The sequence below is a fragment of the Ictalurus punctatus genome, chromosome 2 (genome assembly GCF_001660625.3).
Source record: "Ictalurus punctatus breed USDA103 chromosome 2, Coco_2.0, whole genome shotgun sequence".
Taxonomy (NCBI): Eukaryota; Metazoa; Chordata; class Actinopteri; order Siluriformes; family Ictaluridae; genus Ictalurus; species Ictalurus punctatus.
In genome coordinates, this window is record NC_030417.2 from 25,343,997 (window position 1) to 25,359,401 (window position 15,405).

General features: G+C 39.4%; 1 protein-coding gene across 1 annotated transcript in view; it reads left to right on the forward strand.

Moving 5' to 3' along the window:
* The window catches only part of usp43b (ubiquitin specific peptidase 43b), a 98,479-nt gene that overhangs the window by 27,424 nt on the left and 55,650 nt on the right, over positions 1-15,405 (forward strand). The window contains exon 3 of the mRNA XM_017459662.3: positions 11,870-11,970. Within this exon, the coding sequence (XP_017315151.1) occupies positions 11,870-11,970 (101 nt within the window). The remainder of the gene's footprint in view (positions 1-11,869; positions 11,971-15,405) is intronic.

Genomic DNA, 15,405 nt, shown 5'->3' on the forward strand with positions numbered 1-15,405 from the left:
GGTGAAGTGAAGTAGAAATCAATGCGATAACGCTGAACAACGTTTGACTTTATGTAAATGAGAAGTGAAGCGAACAAACGGCTAGAGTGAGGGTTGGTGACCCTTGGTTGGTGAATCCTTTCTTGAAATAACTCTTGGAAAAAATGCTTGGTTTTTAAAAAAAATAATAATTGTGTCCTACTTGAGTATCAACCAGATGGTGATGCACGAATAAAACAAGCTCTCAAAATATAGCTGGTTCTAAACAAGCCCAAACACACCTTAAACAGCGCATGAGCTATTTGGCGAGGAATGACTCGCACAGTCATCTGACCATACCTTAATAGAGCTGTTCTGGCTCAAAACGTGTCCAGTCAGCTCCACAAACCTCCAGAAGCTCCTGCAAGAATCTCACAGGAATGCTCCGACAAAAACAGCTGTTCATAGGAAGAAAATATTTTAATGTTATAGATGATTTTTAGTTATTTTCACAAATATTCGTGCGTGCCATGGTTTTCGTCAAATCAAACCTGGTTAGTCTTTGTTATATTAATATTGCAAGTCAAAAAAAAATTTTTTTTTTGCTAGAAACATTTGGAAGGTCCAGGCATCCACAACAATTTGACAGGCAGTCGCTGTATACTTGGTGCACTTAAATCTATTATTGGTCTTGCTTAAGTATCACCCTCAACAGTCAGTTTAATAGTGTAGTTGTCCTGGGAACAGCTGCTATAATATGCCCCAGGTAGAGGTGGTCTTCCTCTTCCCCTCTTCTCTCTCTCTCTGTCCTCTGAAATGGCTATTTTTAGAGAGGACCTCAGCAGGTAGTCTTGCTATCACTTGAATAAGAGGCCCATTATTCATTTATACTGTGTGTGTTTCTATGTCTTTGTCAATTCCGAAGCTGTGCACGTTTTTCGTGCACCTTCTTTTTCCATCAGAGTTGCACTTTTCAGGGGTGCTTGTCCATCCTTCTGTTTTCACGAACCTAAATTATTCATCATTTTGCTGATGTGGAGCTATAAAATTCTTTCAAAGCCCATCAGCACGATTGGCTGCACGCTTGTATGCATGAATGGTGTGTGTGTGTACTATGTTGGATGGCGTAATGTCACTAGGGTTAATTCAAGTGGATTCAAATCAGCCAGCACTGATGATATATCCCTTTTGGGCTATGTGCTGAGGCCGTGGTATGGGCTATGTGATCTTTTGCTAATCACTACAATCTTGCCTCAGTTATAAAAAGCTGTGCTTCTAAATGATCCTGATGGTTATGATTATGATTCTTGATTTATGAGGCACCGCATCCATTTTTAATGCTGGCTCTCTCAAAAGAAAACGCACCTTCAGCTGAGTCCTCTTTTTATTTATGAACGTTCGTAAAGTGAATGCAGGTTGTAGGAGCCCTAACTCTGAGTCCTGCTGCTGCATCAGTCCAATCCACTTGCTCCAGCCTGTGTCTATGGACAGGCCTTCAGTTCAGTGCATTCAAATCAACAGCCTACTCATTCGGCACTGTGCTTCATTTGACATGCCGGGTCAAATTAGATGATGACAGCGGCGCCTTTTCCAGCCTACACAATAGCCTGGGGTTTAAAGTTCCTGTCAGTTGTTTTAGAGCTAAATCTTATCTGCATGAGCTTTACCGCTATAGTCATTTCAGAGAGTCAATGGAGTTCATTTTGCTGTTGCAGACAAACCTTTGATACAAAAATCCCTAGTTTAAAACAAAAGTGAGTGTCAGGCTCTCCAGTGGTGGACAAATCATAAATTTACTAGCACCTCAAATAAAAGCGCTAATGTTTTGCCTAGTCCTATATTTTGGTTGCCTGGAAACTGACTAGGCTAAAAAGTAGTAGTGATTGTAATGCAATAATGTTTGGTAAGCTACAATTACAGACCAAGGGAAACTTATGAATATTCGTTCATTATCTTCATGTAATAAAGTTTCTAACGTAGCACATTGAGTTCACGCGCTTGACAAAAAGTTTGCAAACTGTTGGCCAGTGTTTCAGATGTTGCATGTGTATGAAATTACAGACTGCCTCTAAGCAAATTTCACGCCACAAGGTAGGTTTTAGAAGAAGCTCATCCCCAAAAAGGCTTAATTATCATACAGCACATCTCAGTCTCAGCAACATGTGGAGCATACTACCTGAATTGACTTTCAAATCTATTATCGCGTGGGAGCAGCAGTGGAACATAAAGAACCGTCTCTGAACAAGGGGTAAGTGACCGTAATTCGGTCATTCAGAAATGCATCTTTCTGGACAATCGCATCACCCAAACATTTGGGTGGTCACATCTGTAACGGCATCAATATAATGTGAGACCGGAAAGTGATCACTTCGGATGTTATCCTTAATTTACATTTAGAGCGAGACTTCATTTACATTGCAAAACTGGTTTGAAAAAAAAAAAGTCTGAACTGATATATTAATCGAGGTTCACTTTGACTCCGATGAACCCGAAGTGCTTCATATACTTTATCAACACTGCAATAAAGTTACTCTTCGTTGTGGTCTTCGACATCCTTGATTTAAAGTCTGCCTCTTGTCTTTATTATCTCTTGATATGTTTAAGTATGAGGTGACTGCTATTTATTAGTCTATATGATTGTTTTTCGCATGACATTTTTTGTTGGTCAGTGTTGCTCAGTTCATGATTGGCCGATAATATCTGGCAGATATCTGTGTGTTGCAGCAGGCGGCGGGATTCAGAACGACTAACACGTGCTATAGTTACATCATGGAGGTGCATCGCACCACCATGAAGCACATTACGTTTATTCATATGGAGCAAATGCGAGCGTTTGTGTGCAAGAGTCAGTTGAATGCTTGAATGTAAAGCATTTCTCTTTTTGTCAGATTCCATTCATGGGAACAGAGCAGTTATTTCTTACGCAAGGTTTGTTTTCACAAGACGGTAACGACTAGGGATCATCTATTCTTTGTCACTGATCCTCCAAGTAAAATAAATTGTAACGGTTGTGTAGATTTATTAGAAAGGTATTTGATTGAGGAATGTACAGTGATTGTGGGCTTTTAAAAGTCATGTAGTGGGCAGTTAGTTCTAGACAAAAGTTGCCAGTCAGTCTGAGTAGATTTGATGTAACCTTAAAGTCTGTTTTCCAAATAACATGGAGTCAGTTCCACCACGAGAAAGAGACAACACTGACAAAGTCATTATTACTCTGGCAGTTTGCTACAAAGACACAATCATTTCTTGAATATAGAAAAACACTGGATGTGTCTTGAAGTTTCATTTATATATCTTAAAATATATGAAATGTACTTTAAATGCATGAAATAACTATAACTACTACTCATCGCTATCTCCACCCCTCCAACTCACTGTCCATCACACTTTGTAATGTAATGCATTAACTTATTTGAACGTATTTTCAATAACCAAAGAAAACATTATAACCTTATAATAGATTTCAACTGACCGATAATTTGACTTCTTTCTAGAAATAAATGCTTTAAATGAGCAAAATTTACCTGCCAATAGAACCAGACTATTTCAAGTTTGAAATTAGTGTTGTTTTTATTTTTTAAATGTCTAGAAATAGGTTTAATAAGCCACCTATCCATCCAGTGCCCGTGCCACTTATCCTACACAGGGTCGCAGGGAGCCTGGACACCCTGGATGGGGTGCACACACATTAGGGACGATTTGGTAATGCCTCTCTTTGGACTGGGGAGGAAACCAGAGTTCCCGGAGAAAACCCCTGAAGCACAGGGAGAATACCTAAGCTACGCTCACACAGGGTGGAGGTGGGATTTGAACCCCCAATGCCAGAGTTGCGAGGCAAACGTGCAAACCACTAAGCCACCATGCCCCCCCTGATCCTAAATTCTGTTTATTTTCATGCTATAATAGGAAATATTAAATAATATTGACTATATTGAAGATATTTTCACTTGGAAAGATGTCTGAAATAAGCCTATTTTAAATCCTGTTTCACTGCTTTGCAGAGTAAAATAAATGTATGTATGGAGATAATTCTTGCATTTTGGCGTGACTGATTTTTCTTAGAATGGTTCTGCATGAACCGTGTAGCCCTGCTGTGTTACTGCTGTCCCCTTTCCCATTCTCTCTACTGTATACTATGCTCCATGAATACAAATGTGGGCCATGGCTATTGCCAAGGGCTATTCTGCATGCCCTCCCATGAAGTGCGAACGGTATGAATGATTTTAGTCCACTTCAGCTACACAATCTAATTTGAAGCAGTTATCAAATCCCAGAAATCTACTACTCCGATGTTGGTGCAAACATGCTGGATTGGAAAGTCATTTTTTCCCCAGACTCTCCTAGTGACTGTCAGATTACGCCCAGTTAACAGTTCTCTGCCTTAACATTTTAGACCATTAGCTTTTGCACAGCAAGATGCCTGACGAGTTCTCTTTGAGGAAAATAGTACAATTCTGACGTTAGCATTATTCATCCGCTCTTACCTGTTGCGTAGTTGTAGGCAGGAGCCACTGGGAAATATGACTAAGAGGAAAAGAGGGAAAGGCTATTGTGGGATGTTGCTATGCGAAAATGGAACAACTGATGTTAAAATGCAGTAAATAAGTACATCTCTTGTGAACATTTGACTTTTATTTAATGAGAATATTGTTGAGATGAAGATGATGAGACTGCCATATATGCTTGTAGCAGGTTTTGATCCATAATTCTAACTCACTACTTGCTAATATGTCAAAACTATAAATATGTTTTAACTATAATTTTTAATACTAGCATCAGAGGATGCAGTGTATACACTGTCCGAGGTAATTAAAAGTCTAGTAATATACACTATATACACATGTTCAGGTGAGAGACACAGTGGATAGAAAAAGATTTTTTGATGGAAAAAAATTTAAACCCAATGTGAGTTCTTTTCTTACCGTTAATGTGACATAACAACCAGCAAAATTCAAATGACACACACATAGAATTGTTTTAGGATTCAGATATTTGTATTAGATGCATGTAGATATCAGTCAGTCAGGTAGCTTAGTTTCCAAAATAAAAATGAACATAACTGGCTGGTATTTAATATAGCATGTTTCACAAACCCAAGGTCACTTTGAGTTACTCTTTGAGGTAGATCTTCATATTTGTAGGCCATTCCTTATTAAGTGTCGTTTTCCTTTTTCTTGACTGTTCAATAATAAACTCGCACTAAATCCATCAAATTCTGGTGAGTTTTGATTCAGTTACTGATGAAACATGAGCTGTTTCATTAATACCTGAACAGGAGGCTTTAGACGAACGATGTCAAAGCTCTGGCCAAGTCCGCCACTGAGAAGTGACACCTTTGCCAGCCTGCAGGTTTGGCAGTGTATCAAATGATTCCTGAGTGGACCTGCTATCTCACACACCACCAGACTGGCTTTTTCCTCAGGGTCTTTTGATGTTGTTCACCTTCCCGCTCTCCCTCAAGGAGCTCGTTAGCTGTAGATGATGTTTATTAGTGGGAACTGGACTGGGCAGCAATAATATGGAAAGTTTCACACACCCTACAAGCTGCTTTGATCAGTTTCTCTTAATGGTGGGATATTCCCCAGCAATTAAATGCTATGAGAGACGGACAAATAAGATGTTATGAAATTTGACATTGAAGTCTTAATCTGTTAATCGGTATGAGAAAACCTCAGACACGACAAGAGGCAGAAAATATCAGACCAAGGTTTCTCAAACCTTTTGTCCAAACGACTCCAAATGGACATGATACATTTTCTCTGAGCCTAAGCCTCATCATTTTGCTTTCTCCTTGTTATTGACCATCATGCTTGTAAAATCCATATTCAGTAAATATTTCAGCATCTTTTCAAGATTCCTTTCTCGACGTTCTTTATACCACGGAGTCATTGTGATTGAGGAACTAGTGGAGGTAGATGGACGGAGAAATTTGTCTATTTCTGGTGCTGAATTCCTATACTAGGAGGAACAGCATGTCAGAATAGTGAAGAAGACTATAATCGCATTTTACATCTCATAATTTAAATGTGACTTCAAGTTCAAAATAGTAGCATACACAATCCACCTTCATAGTTAGAGCTATATTCGTAATTATAATTTGTAAAACAAATGAATAAACAAAAGAGGATATTGTGAGTTTCTCGCAATACTCCAATTGTAAGTCAAGCGACAACACATAGGATCGTGACCCGTAGTTTGGGAGCTTCTGTAACAGACCGTGTGGAGGGTACTGTGGCAACTGATTCCTAAATTAATTGGTTTTACAGTCATGACTGTAAAGACTGCCGTGTACTGAATAAGCTATTCATATGAAAAGTTTATCATTTTAATTGTATTGCATTTTTAGAAGTAGTTCAATAGGCAACACTATATTATTATTATTATTATTATTATTATTATTATTATTATTATTATTATTATTATTATGTGCTTCCAGTGTCTATGGCTCAAATAACACTGGATATCACAAAAGATTCTTCGAATTTCTCTGTTGGGTGTGGGTAGATTGATCTATGTGTATTGGCAAATGGAGACGACCACAAGTTTTCAAACTTTCGTAAAGTGATGTAACACACGTCCAGCTGTTAAAATATGTAATCAGCCACAATTCCAATATCTCAACCTTTTTTGCATTGACTTCCTACTATTTGTGTAATCCTCCATAAATGCATATGTATGAAGCAAACACACTTGTGTGTTGCCATGTACACTGCACGTTTAGGCTTGTGCACTAGTTTCATATATAGCACACATTATTCCTAATTTCTTGGACAAAACTAGGCACCTGAGCTTGTGACATGCACTTATGAAGTGGCTGCTTGTATACCTATGCATATCTGGACTTTATTATATCATTATATTAGCTATTACAACACTGGACTATTCTATTACGGGGTTGGAGAGAATGGGGTTATTTATGGTTAGCTCACCTGTACCACACGGTGTGTGATTTATTATTGTGTGATTTATTATACACGGTGTGTGATTTATTATTTATTATTTATTGTCTTGATTCGAGCGTGAAGTGCTTAGAGATTTTTGAAAACTCCTGCTGCGTGTTGGGAAAACGCATACTTCTTAACCCCTGCAAAAATAGATGTAAGCTGTTTACCTCTTTGCAAGTTGGAGTGATTTAACCTCAAACCGAACTTCTTTTGTGGACAATCCACAACAGTAAACATAACTATAAACCATAAACTATAAGAAGTATAATATGTCATCATTTAATTTAAAGGAAAGAAAGAAAATTGTAATCATTAGCTAATTGTTGTGGTATACAAGGAAGAAAACACTTTTGTTGGAAAATACTTTTTCACATTTGGCACCTGACTACTCTGTCATGGGTTATTTTCCTATAACCGTATGCTCCATTGTGGTTTATGGCATACTTAAGGTTTGGAACAATGGGGGAAAGCGATAAAGCATGTCATCCTTTCTTGCTATACAGTATGTTGTACTTATTTGCCTTCCCAGTACGTTAATATGAAAATTAACAATTATACAGGATTATCGCATGACTGCAGCGTGACACGTATTACAGTGTCATCATCCTTTGTGATCACCTGTGCTTTTCTCAGAACTCTCTGGGAAACAGTTTCTGAAAAGCACACAGTGGCCAACTTCATACTACAGTAACATTTTTGGCATTTTAACTTAATACATTGTAAGAGCATCGAAGAAGAACAAGACGTGCATATGCATGTTTATATGTGTGCCTACCTGTATATAGTATTATTTAAACAGACTGAACCATCATATGAAGCCGCACTCTGTGTTTCACTCACCACAGTGCCCAGGCCAGTCAGGAGGATTCAGTGAGGTGATAAGGTTGTGTGGAGAATGCACGCTCTGAAGTGTTTTTCCTTTGGTCTGTGGAAAGATAATAGAAGAATGTATTTATGCAGCAGTCCACTTAGCACAATGGCACTGCTTAATAGAGCTGCATGCAGAATTGTGCATGGAAATCTGTTGAGATCTCAAAGGTTACTGAATTCAATAAAATAAGGGCTTTAAAATTTTGCTACACTAGTTATATGGCCAGACGTTTGTAGACACCTGACCATCACACCCATATGTCTGCCTTCCCAAACTGTTGCCAGATACTTGGAAGCACACAATTGAAGAGGCCCAAACCTGTTCCAGCATGACAATGCCCCTGTGCACAAAGCAAGCTCCATGAGGACATTGTTTGCCAGGGTGAGTGTGGAAGAACTGGACCGCTAATCTCAACCCCACTGAACACCTTTGGGATGAACTGGAATGCCGGTCTTCCTGGGGTGAGGTCTGCCTGACTGCACTAATGAGCACAAATCCTGACAGCTGCACTCCAAAGACTAGTGGAAAGTCTTCCCAGAAGAGTGGAGGTTGTTATAACAGCAAAAGGGAACTAAATCTGGATGGATGTTCAATAAGCACACACAGGTGTGCTTGGTCAGGTGTCCACAAACTTTTGGCCATGTAGTGTACAATTTAATGCAGAATTGAGTCCTGATGAACACTTACCAAACAAAAATCAATACCTGATTTCAAATTTTTTGATTACACATGTTTTGATTACACCCTATTATATGACTATTACTTGCTCGATCATGTCTAGTAATACTCTGTTCTGAATATTCATTCAGTATGGTATGATCTGTATACTGATAAGACATTATGATTCCTTTTAGTATTAAACCTTGTGTGGATTTTATCCTGGTTTAATGTATTAGTTTTCCATCCTTATAAATAATTCATTCATAAACTTGCTGCACCAGCAGCACTGAAAAGCTCGTCTCTGCACCTTTAACTCCACCAGAGACGCTGCTGAACCTTTCAGCCTCTCGGGCTATTAAGAATAGAGCTGTAGAGTATTTTGTCCCATATTGTATGCTCAAGTGCCACTTTGCATGCATATCAAGACCCTAATTATTGGCTAAGGAGACTTGGATTAGAATGGGGAGGAAGAGAGAGAGAGTGAGAGGTAATAAAAGAAAGGAATATGAAAGAAGAGATGCATGAGGAAAATGCCAGGGGAAGGTAAGAGAGATTGGGTGGAGCAGAACTTGAGGTGTGAGAAAGCCTAATGAAAAAAGGAAATGCATTTCCCAAGTGCAAAGACTGTTCTTTGAGAACTTAATGAATAGTTTTCAGTCACGTGACTGGCGCGAAGACCTGGAGGGCAAAACATCGTTCCGAAATGGCAGCCAACACTGGACATTCCATATGGAACCTCGGTACAGGCCGTCAATTATCCATCTGTTTCATGACACGAATATTTCAATCACCTCTCAAAAGAAGAAAAACAAAGATATTTGAACAAACTGCAAGTTTTGGGGCACTTGCGATCCATATACAGCACCTGCCGCAGTATTTCAATCACTGAAAACAGCCAAGTCCCTGACAGAGCTCCACTTTGGCGATGTTTGCATATATCTTGTGAATTATCCATCCTCTTACACTGCCACCAGGATGAAAGCGTACTTCGTTGTCAGAGCAAAGGTGAGCGCTAATTAGCTAATGTTAGTTTCAGGTTCACCGTAGTCCACGTTCTAGGGCAGTAATATTTCGGTTAGGTTAACACAATATCTAATGACCTTGGAAAAAAAAAAGTTTTGATTTGATTTATGTCAGGTAAACCATTCCTACAGTTTCAAAGTGTTAGTGCATCCGACTGAACAAAAACTGTCTGGCATTTTGGCTGACAAATCTGGTCAAAATAACTCCCGGGTAGCGGAAGAAAGCCCTCCAGAATGGCGTTCCCATATGAATGTGATGTCACGTGAAAACTATGAATAAGATCAGATAAGATAATACTTTATTAATCCCCAGATGGAGAAATCAGGGATAGATCAAGTTTCATTCATATTCCACTCCTTCCATATTTTAGATTATACACTTAGTTAGATTACACATTTGTGGGGTGCACGGTGGCTTAGTGGTTAGCACATTCGCCTCACACATCAAGGGTCGGGGTTCGATTCCCACCGTGGCCCTGTGTGTGCGCGGAGTTTGCATGTTCTCCCCGCGCTGCAGGAGTTTCCTCCAGGTACTCCGGTTTCCTCCGCCAGCCCAAAGACATGCACAGTAGGCTGATTGGTGTGTCTAAAGTGTCCGTAGTGTGTGAACGTGTATGTGATTGTGCCCTGCGATGGACCTGACGAAAGGATGAGTGGTATAGAAGATGGATGGATGGATACTTGAATTTTGAATGTGCTGAGGGTTTTTTTTTTTTTTTCTAAAACCTAGACTTCTAACTTCTTTTCTAACTTTTGTGTGTTCATTTTTTAATCTGCTTTATATTTATATTTAAACAGCACATCTCTGAATTCGACATGTCCTCTGTCTCCCTCATAGCTGGTGTAGGCATCAACTACTCACTGTGCTGCTGCTTCTCCACAATAACCTAGTAACGAAGAGTCAGTTGTATCAAACACTATCAACGATAACCAGATTCCCCTCCTTTCCTCTACTCAACATCACTCCTTAATTTACATACCTGTTGTGAGTAGCTCAGTACTCAACTGTCTGTTGACGACCTTGTGGCGATTGTGTGATTTCTCTTTGTTGGTTTTACCTGGCTTTTCCTTTTATCTACCTCCAAAGTTTGTCTCACTTTAAATGAAAACATGACCATGAGTGCTGGAGAGATGTACTTTCTATGGAAGGGTTCAGAAGTGGCCTGTTTTCTCACTCTGCATTACAAAGGCCTTTGGTTAATAAACTCCGAGAAGTTTCGAGGTGCATATCTACGGAATGAGAAATTTATTTGTATTTATAGTTAAATTGTAATTGTATTTCAAGGCTTCAATTTGTGTACAAGGTTTCAAACAAAATGCACTAAGAATCAGGCGTAGACATTCATTCAAATTCAGTTTTTGCTGGCACAATCCAATGCAAATTCAAAAACCTAGTTCAAAACACTACATCCAGGGTCTTCTTTCCAGAAACACAAACAAGAACAGATTTGAGCACCACCATTTCAGCCATTGAGCAGTGGTTTGATTCAATGATGTAGTGTTTTGAAACTTTGAATTTAAAGAACTGAATTTAATGAACCCCCCTTTTTTTTTTCGTTTCTTTCCACACCTCTTTATACCAACCCTTCGCAGGACACAATCGCACACACACATTACAGACAATTTAGAAAAGCTGATCAGCCTACAATGCATGACTTTGGGCTTAGGAAGGAAACCGGAGTACCCGGAGGAACAGGGAGAGCACGCAGGCTCCTCACACACAGATTCAAGCCATCAGTTTCAGTTTTCAAACTAGAAAATTCACAACCATAAAATACAGATTTGTGAATTTAAAATTTAGATTGTAGTGTTCACATTTTAATTCACATTTCTCATTCCTTTATCCTGTACTATATCTGGGTGTAAACACATTGTAAGGTTTTATATGACATATGTTAAACACTCTTTTTGTGAAGGGATCATATATCCATGAGAGGTCTGATTTTCGATATGAAAGTGTAAGGAGAGGAGAAACGATGATGCTTCTCTTTAATCTACTCCCGCTCCCATCCCATGATTTGAATGAGATCCTGGTGTAAGTGTGAAAGTGAGGCCAGACCTTTGTTTGTTCCCATGATGATTAGGACATTTGGTGTAGCAGCTCAGTTTCACAGTGTGGAAGAGAGGAACCTAAGGTGTTTGGCTTGAGATCACACCAAATGTAAACCCACTTGTCCAACAGACAGCTTACAAAAGACTTCAGGCTATTGATCTCAGCTCAGGAAAATCCATGCTGTAAAAAAGCAATAGTAATAATAATAATGGCACTTGAACGATACATTTACTTTTGTCATCTCCAGCTAGAAACGAATGCTTTTCTAGTAAGACGCGTTTAAGGAAAAAATGACGGTATTTGACAGAAACTTTAAGTGTATATTGAACCACCATTTTTTTTTTTGTTGTTGTTGTTTCAGGATATTGCAGGAGGGGAGGAATTAGCTAACTCTGAGCTTCCAGATCAGCAGCCGGGTGTACGTCACAGCTTTGTACAGGAGCACTTCCAGGCCCAGTACAAGTGAGTGCCTGTAACCACAACTATACTGCACTACAGCTACACTAACGTGTGCAGGTCAGGGGTTTGTTTCACTTCATACAAGCTGCACATACAGTAGGGTGGAAGTGTCTGCCTTCTTTAAAAACAGCTACCTCAGATGATACTTTATATTCCAGCGAAGTGTATTTAAATTGTAGAGTATATTTTTCATTCAGTTGGTCATGTGTTGCTGGGAACTGATATCGACACTGTATAGTATCCTATGCATCATGCTATCATTGCTCCTGATTTTAGTGGTACAGGGTGTCCCAGAAGTCTCCATATATAGGGGACTACGTTTGTCAGCACCATGTCGGTTCTACCTTCATCAGTGGATGTTCGTGGACGTCCACTTCTCATTTGGTCCACAACAGTCTTTTTGAATTTGCTAATAAGTTTGGCAACAGTGTGATATGCTTGCCATGTTTTCTGCAAAAGGCCATCACAACCTTGCGACAGCTTTCCGATCCAGCCGTGAGAACGATTTCAATATGTTCTTCTTTTGTCAAAGGCATTCTTACAGGCTATCTCAAAAATATATACATATATATTTACATTTACATTTATTCACTTAGCAGATGCTTTTATCCAAAGCGACTTACAAATGAGAAAGATACAAGCAAAGCGATATATCAAGCAGAGAACAGTAGTATTTTATATACTCAGTTTATACTCAGTTTATATATAATATAAACTGAGTATGAAAACATTTTGGAAGAAGAATAATTTTTACTGAAAAGTGTTCATTTCCCCTATGTGTGGTAGTATTGCGCAATCTTCTCTGTGGTCAGATCGTCCTATCATCAGCCTGTGAGCTCACCGATACATGATATTATCATGCGCGAGGACGGGGTAGGACTGGGTAGGAGTTATTATTTGCTCATTTATTAACTCATTTTCTACTCATTTATTGACTTCTTTATTTACTCTTTACCTACTTATTCAGTTATTTACTTACTTATATTATCACGGGAAATGACGCGTGGAAAATGAGAATCGTTGTGCGTCATTTTGCGAGCAAAGTTGGAGTTTGTGGTAACGAAAAATGTCATGTCGCCTATTTGGCAATATTTCAGTTTTAAACCAGACGCCAAAGGCATCCCAAGTTCCCAAGTAATATTTCCCAAGTTTGGGGAGGGAATGGGGAAAATGGAGGCAGGCTTGAAACAAGTTAAAAGGCTCACACACACACACACACACACGGCTTGTTGCTGGTCTGCTTTCTCTCTTTCTCCCATTTCTCCAGGGCGCTCTCTCCTGAAAGCACAGCAAGACACAAATAAATCACTTTCCCTAATTACACACAGGTAAGAATCGTCACGCGTCACCTGTCGGTCCCCCCACCCTCCTTTCACAGCCGCCGTTCCACCATGCCCCTGCTGCCACAAATACTGTACATTAATGGGAAAACGCGCCAAGTATCATCACATATCGTCAAAGGCATCAACTATCCACCATATCTCTGATTGTCACCGGACCCCGATATCGTCTATCGGCACAAGCCTAATGTGTGGAGACTTTTGGGACAACCTGTATAATAAGTTTAATGGGTGTCACGGTGGTAGAGAATGCAGTATTAGTACAACGTAGCTCCAGGGTTTAATTCTGAGCTCGGAAAAATGTATGAATTTTCTTTAACTTGTGAAATAAGAACTGTCCTATATAGTGGATTTATTTGTAATCTCTGTGGAACACTGACAAGAGTGTAAAACATCCAAGAAAATCTTAGCCCAAAGTGGAGTTTTAACAATGCTTTTGTTTGTTTATTTCTTTGGGTTTGTTTTTTTTTTTTTTTTTTTTAAAGTCATCTTGTTTAGAGCACTACGGTGGTATGACTTTCCGACACAGCTGGGCAACAGCGAGCAATATTTCAGAGCATTCCATAACGTTAAGGTTCATAAGCTCACGGTTTTGGATTTGAGTCCACTCTGGACATATGAAGAGAGAGATTTGTCTTTTTATCCGGTTAAAATTGGAGTGTCTTTGAGGTAGGATGTTAACCCTGCATTCCGACAGCATGCTTCACTCTCGCTTTAAGGCAAGAACATCCAGGAGGTACTCATCATATACCCTCCCACACAGTGTAGTTCAGCCTTAAACTCACTCACTCACTCACTCACTCACTCACTCACTCTCTCACACACACACAACAATCAATGATGTTTTCAACCCCCAGGGAAAATAAATGCCCCGTAGCCAGGATTTTTAAAGCTTGATATCAGCTTCTTCATTTTGGTGAGCTGTGAGGTTGGGATTTGTTATATAGTGGTAATGTGCTACCTCATTATAATGATAGGGATTTAGGATTTAAGCAGGATTAACCTGTTTGGACACAAAATATAGTGTTCAAGTGCTTTAATTTTCCAATAGTTATCCACATAGTATATGTATAATGTCTGTCGCAATGATCTTCAGTTGTGTTTCAGACAGACAGCTCACAGTAATCTACCTCAATTATACACAGAGCCCTCCAGACAGCTTGTAAACGCAGACCAGCACACAGATGGATCATAATAGGGAGAAACCTGTTCCCTTCAACAAGGCCTTGTGTTTTAGCTAGCATGCTAGCAGAAGCTGGCTAGCTTGCTACTACTGCCTTTGTGCTGTGACATGACGTGAGTGATTAGGTCAGCAATTCACAAACTGTTTCCAGTCACAATGAAGCACAAAACAGCCGATGTTAGTAAGCTAACGCATTAAGGAAAATGCAAATTGTAGTTAAAAGAGAGCGGTTTTATACTTTTAAGCTTGTAAGTTTTTATTCCCATAACTCTTCTGTAATACTTGGGAGATCTTGATAACGGCAGCAGATAGAACTATATTTTCAGGTTGGGGGCACGTCACTTAACCACATGCTAACAAATGTTTGACTAGATCAGTGCTAGCACTCTGACACTAATGGTAATAGTAGTAATGGTGGTATGTAATGTCTGGGAGCTCTAAGAAAAGGTGGGCGACTCACAGACCTCCATTATTTAAATTAGAGTGAGTATACAATGTCCTTTTTAAATGTGGTTTTTGTTTTTTATTTTCTTAATAATCCGCCGGTGCTTGGTTATGCCTGAAAGCAAGCTCCTGCTGGACTGAACCTGCTTCACTGTGGGCTAATGAGAGTGAATAGCAAAGAACGAGAGAAACACACACTGACTGAGGCACATCACGGCATGACCAGTATTATCAGTGACTAAGTATGGGATTTAATGATTTAGAGATTAATTAAACAATTTGAGTTTAATGAGACATGTAAGAGTATTTTTTTTTTCCTGGACTGCCATCATTTTTGTGATCAATACCCATCAGTCTCTGTTTCTGTGGAGTTGTTTTCTGTCGGTCTTAGAGGAGCTACCTCACAGATATAGACCAGTGTTTCTGACAGATCTGAAATGTACGAGTCAGGAGGGCAGACGCTGGTTTATA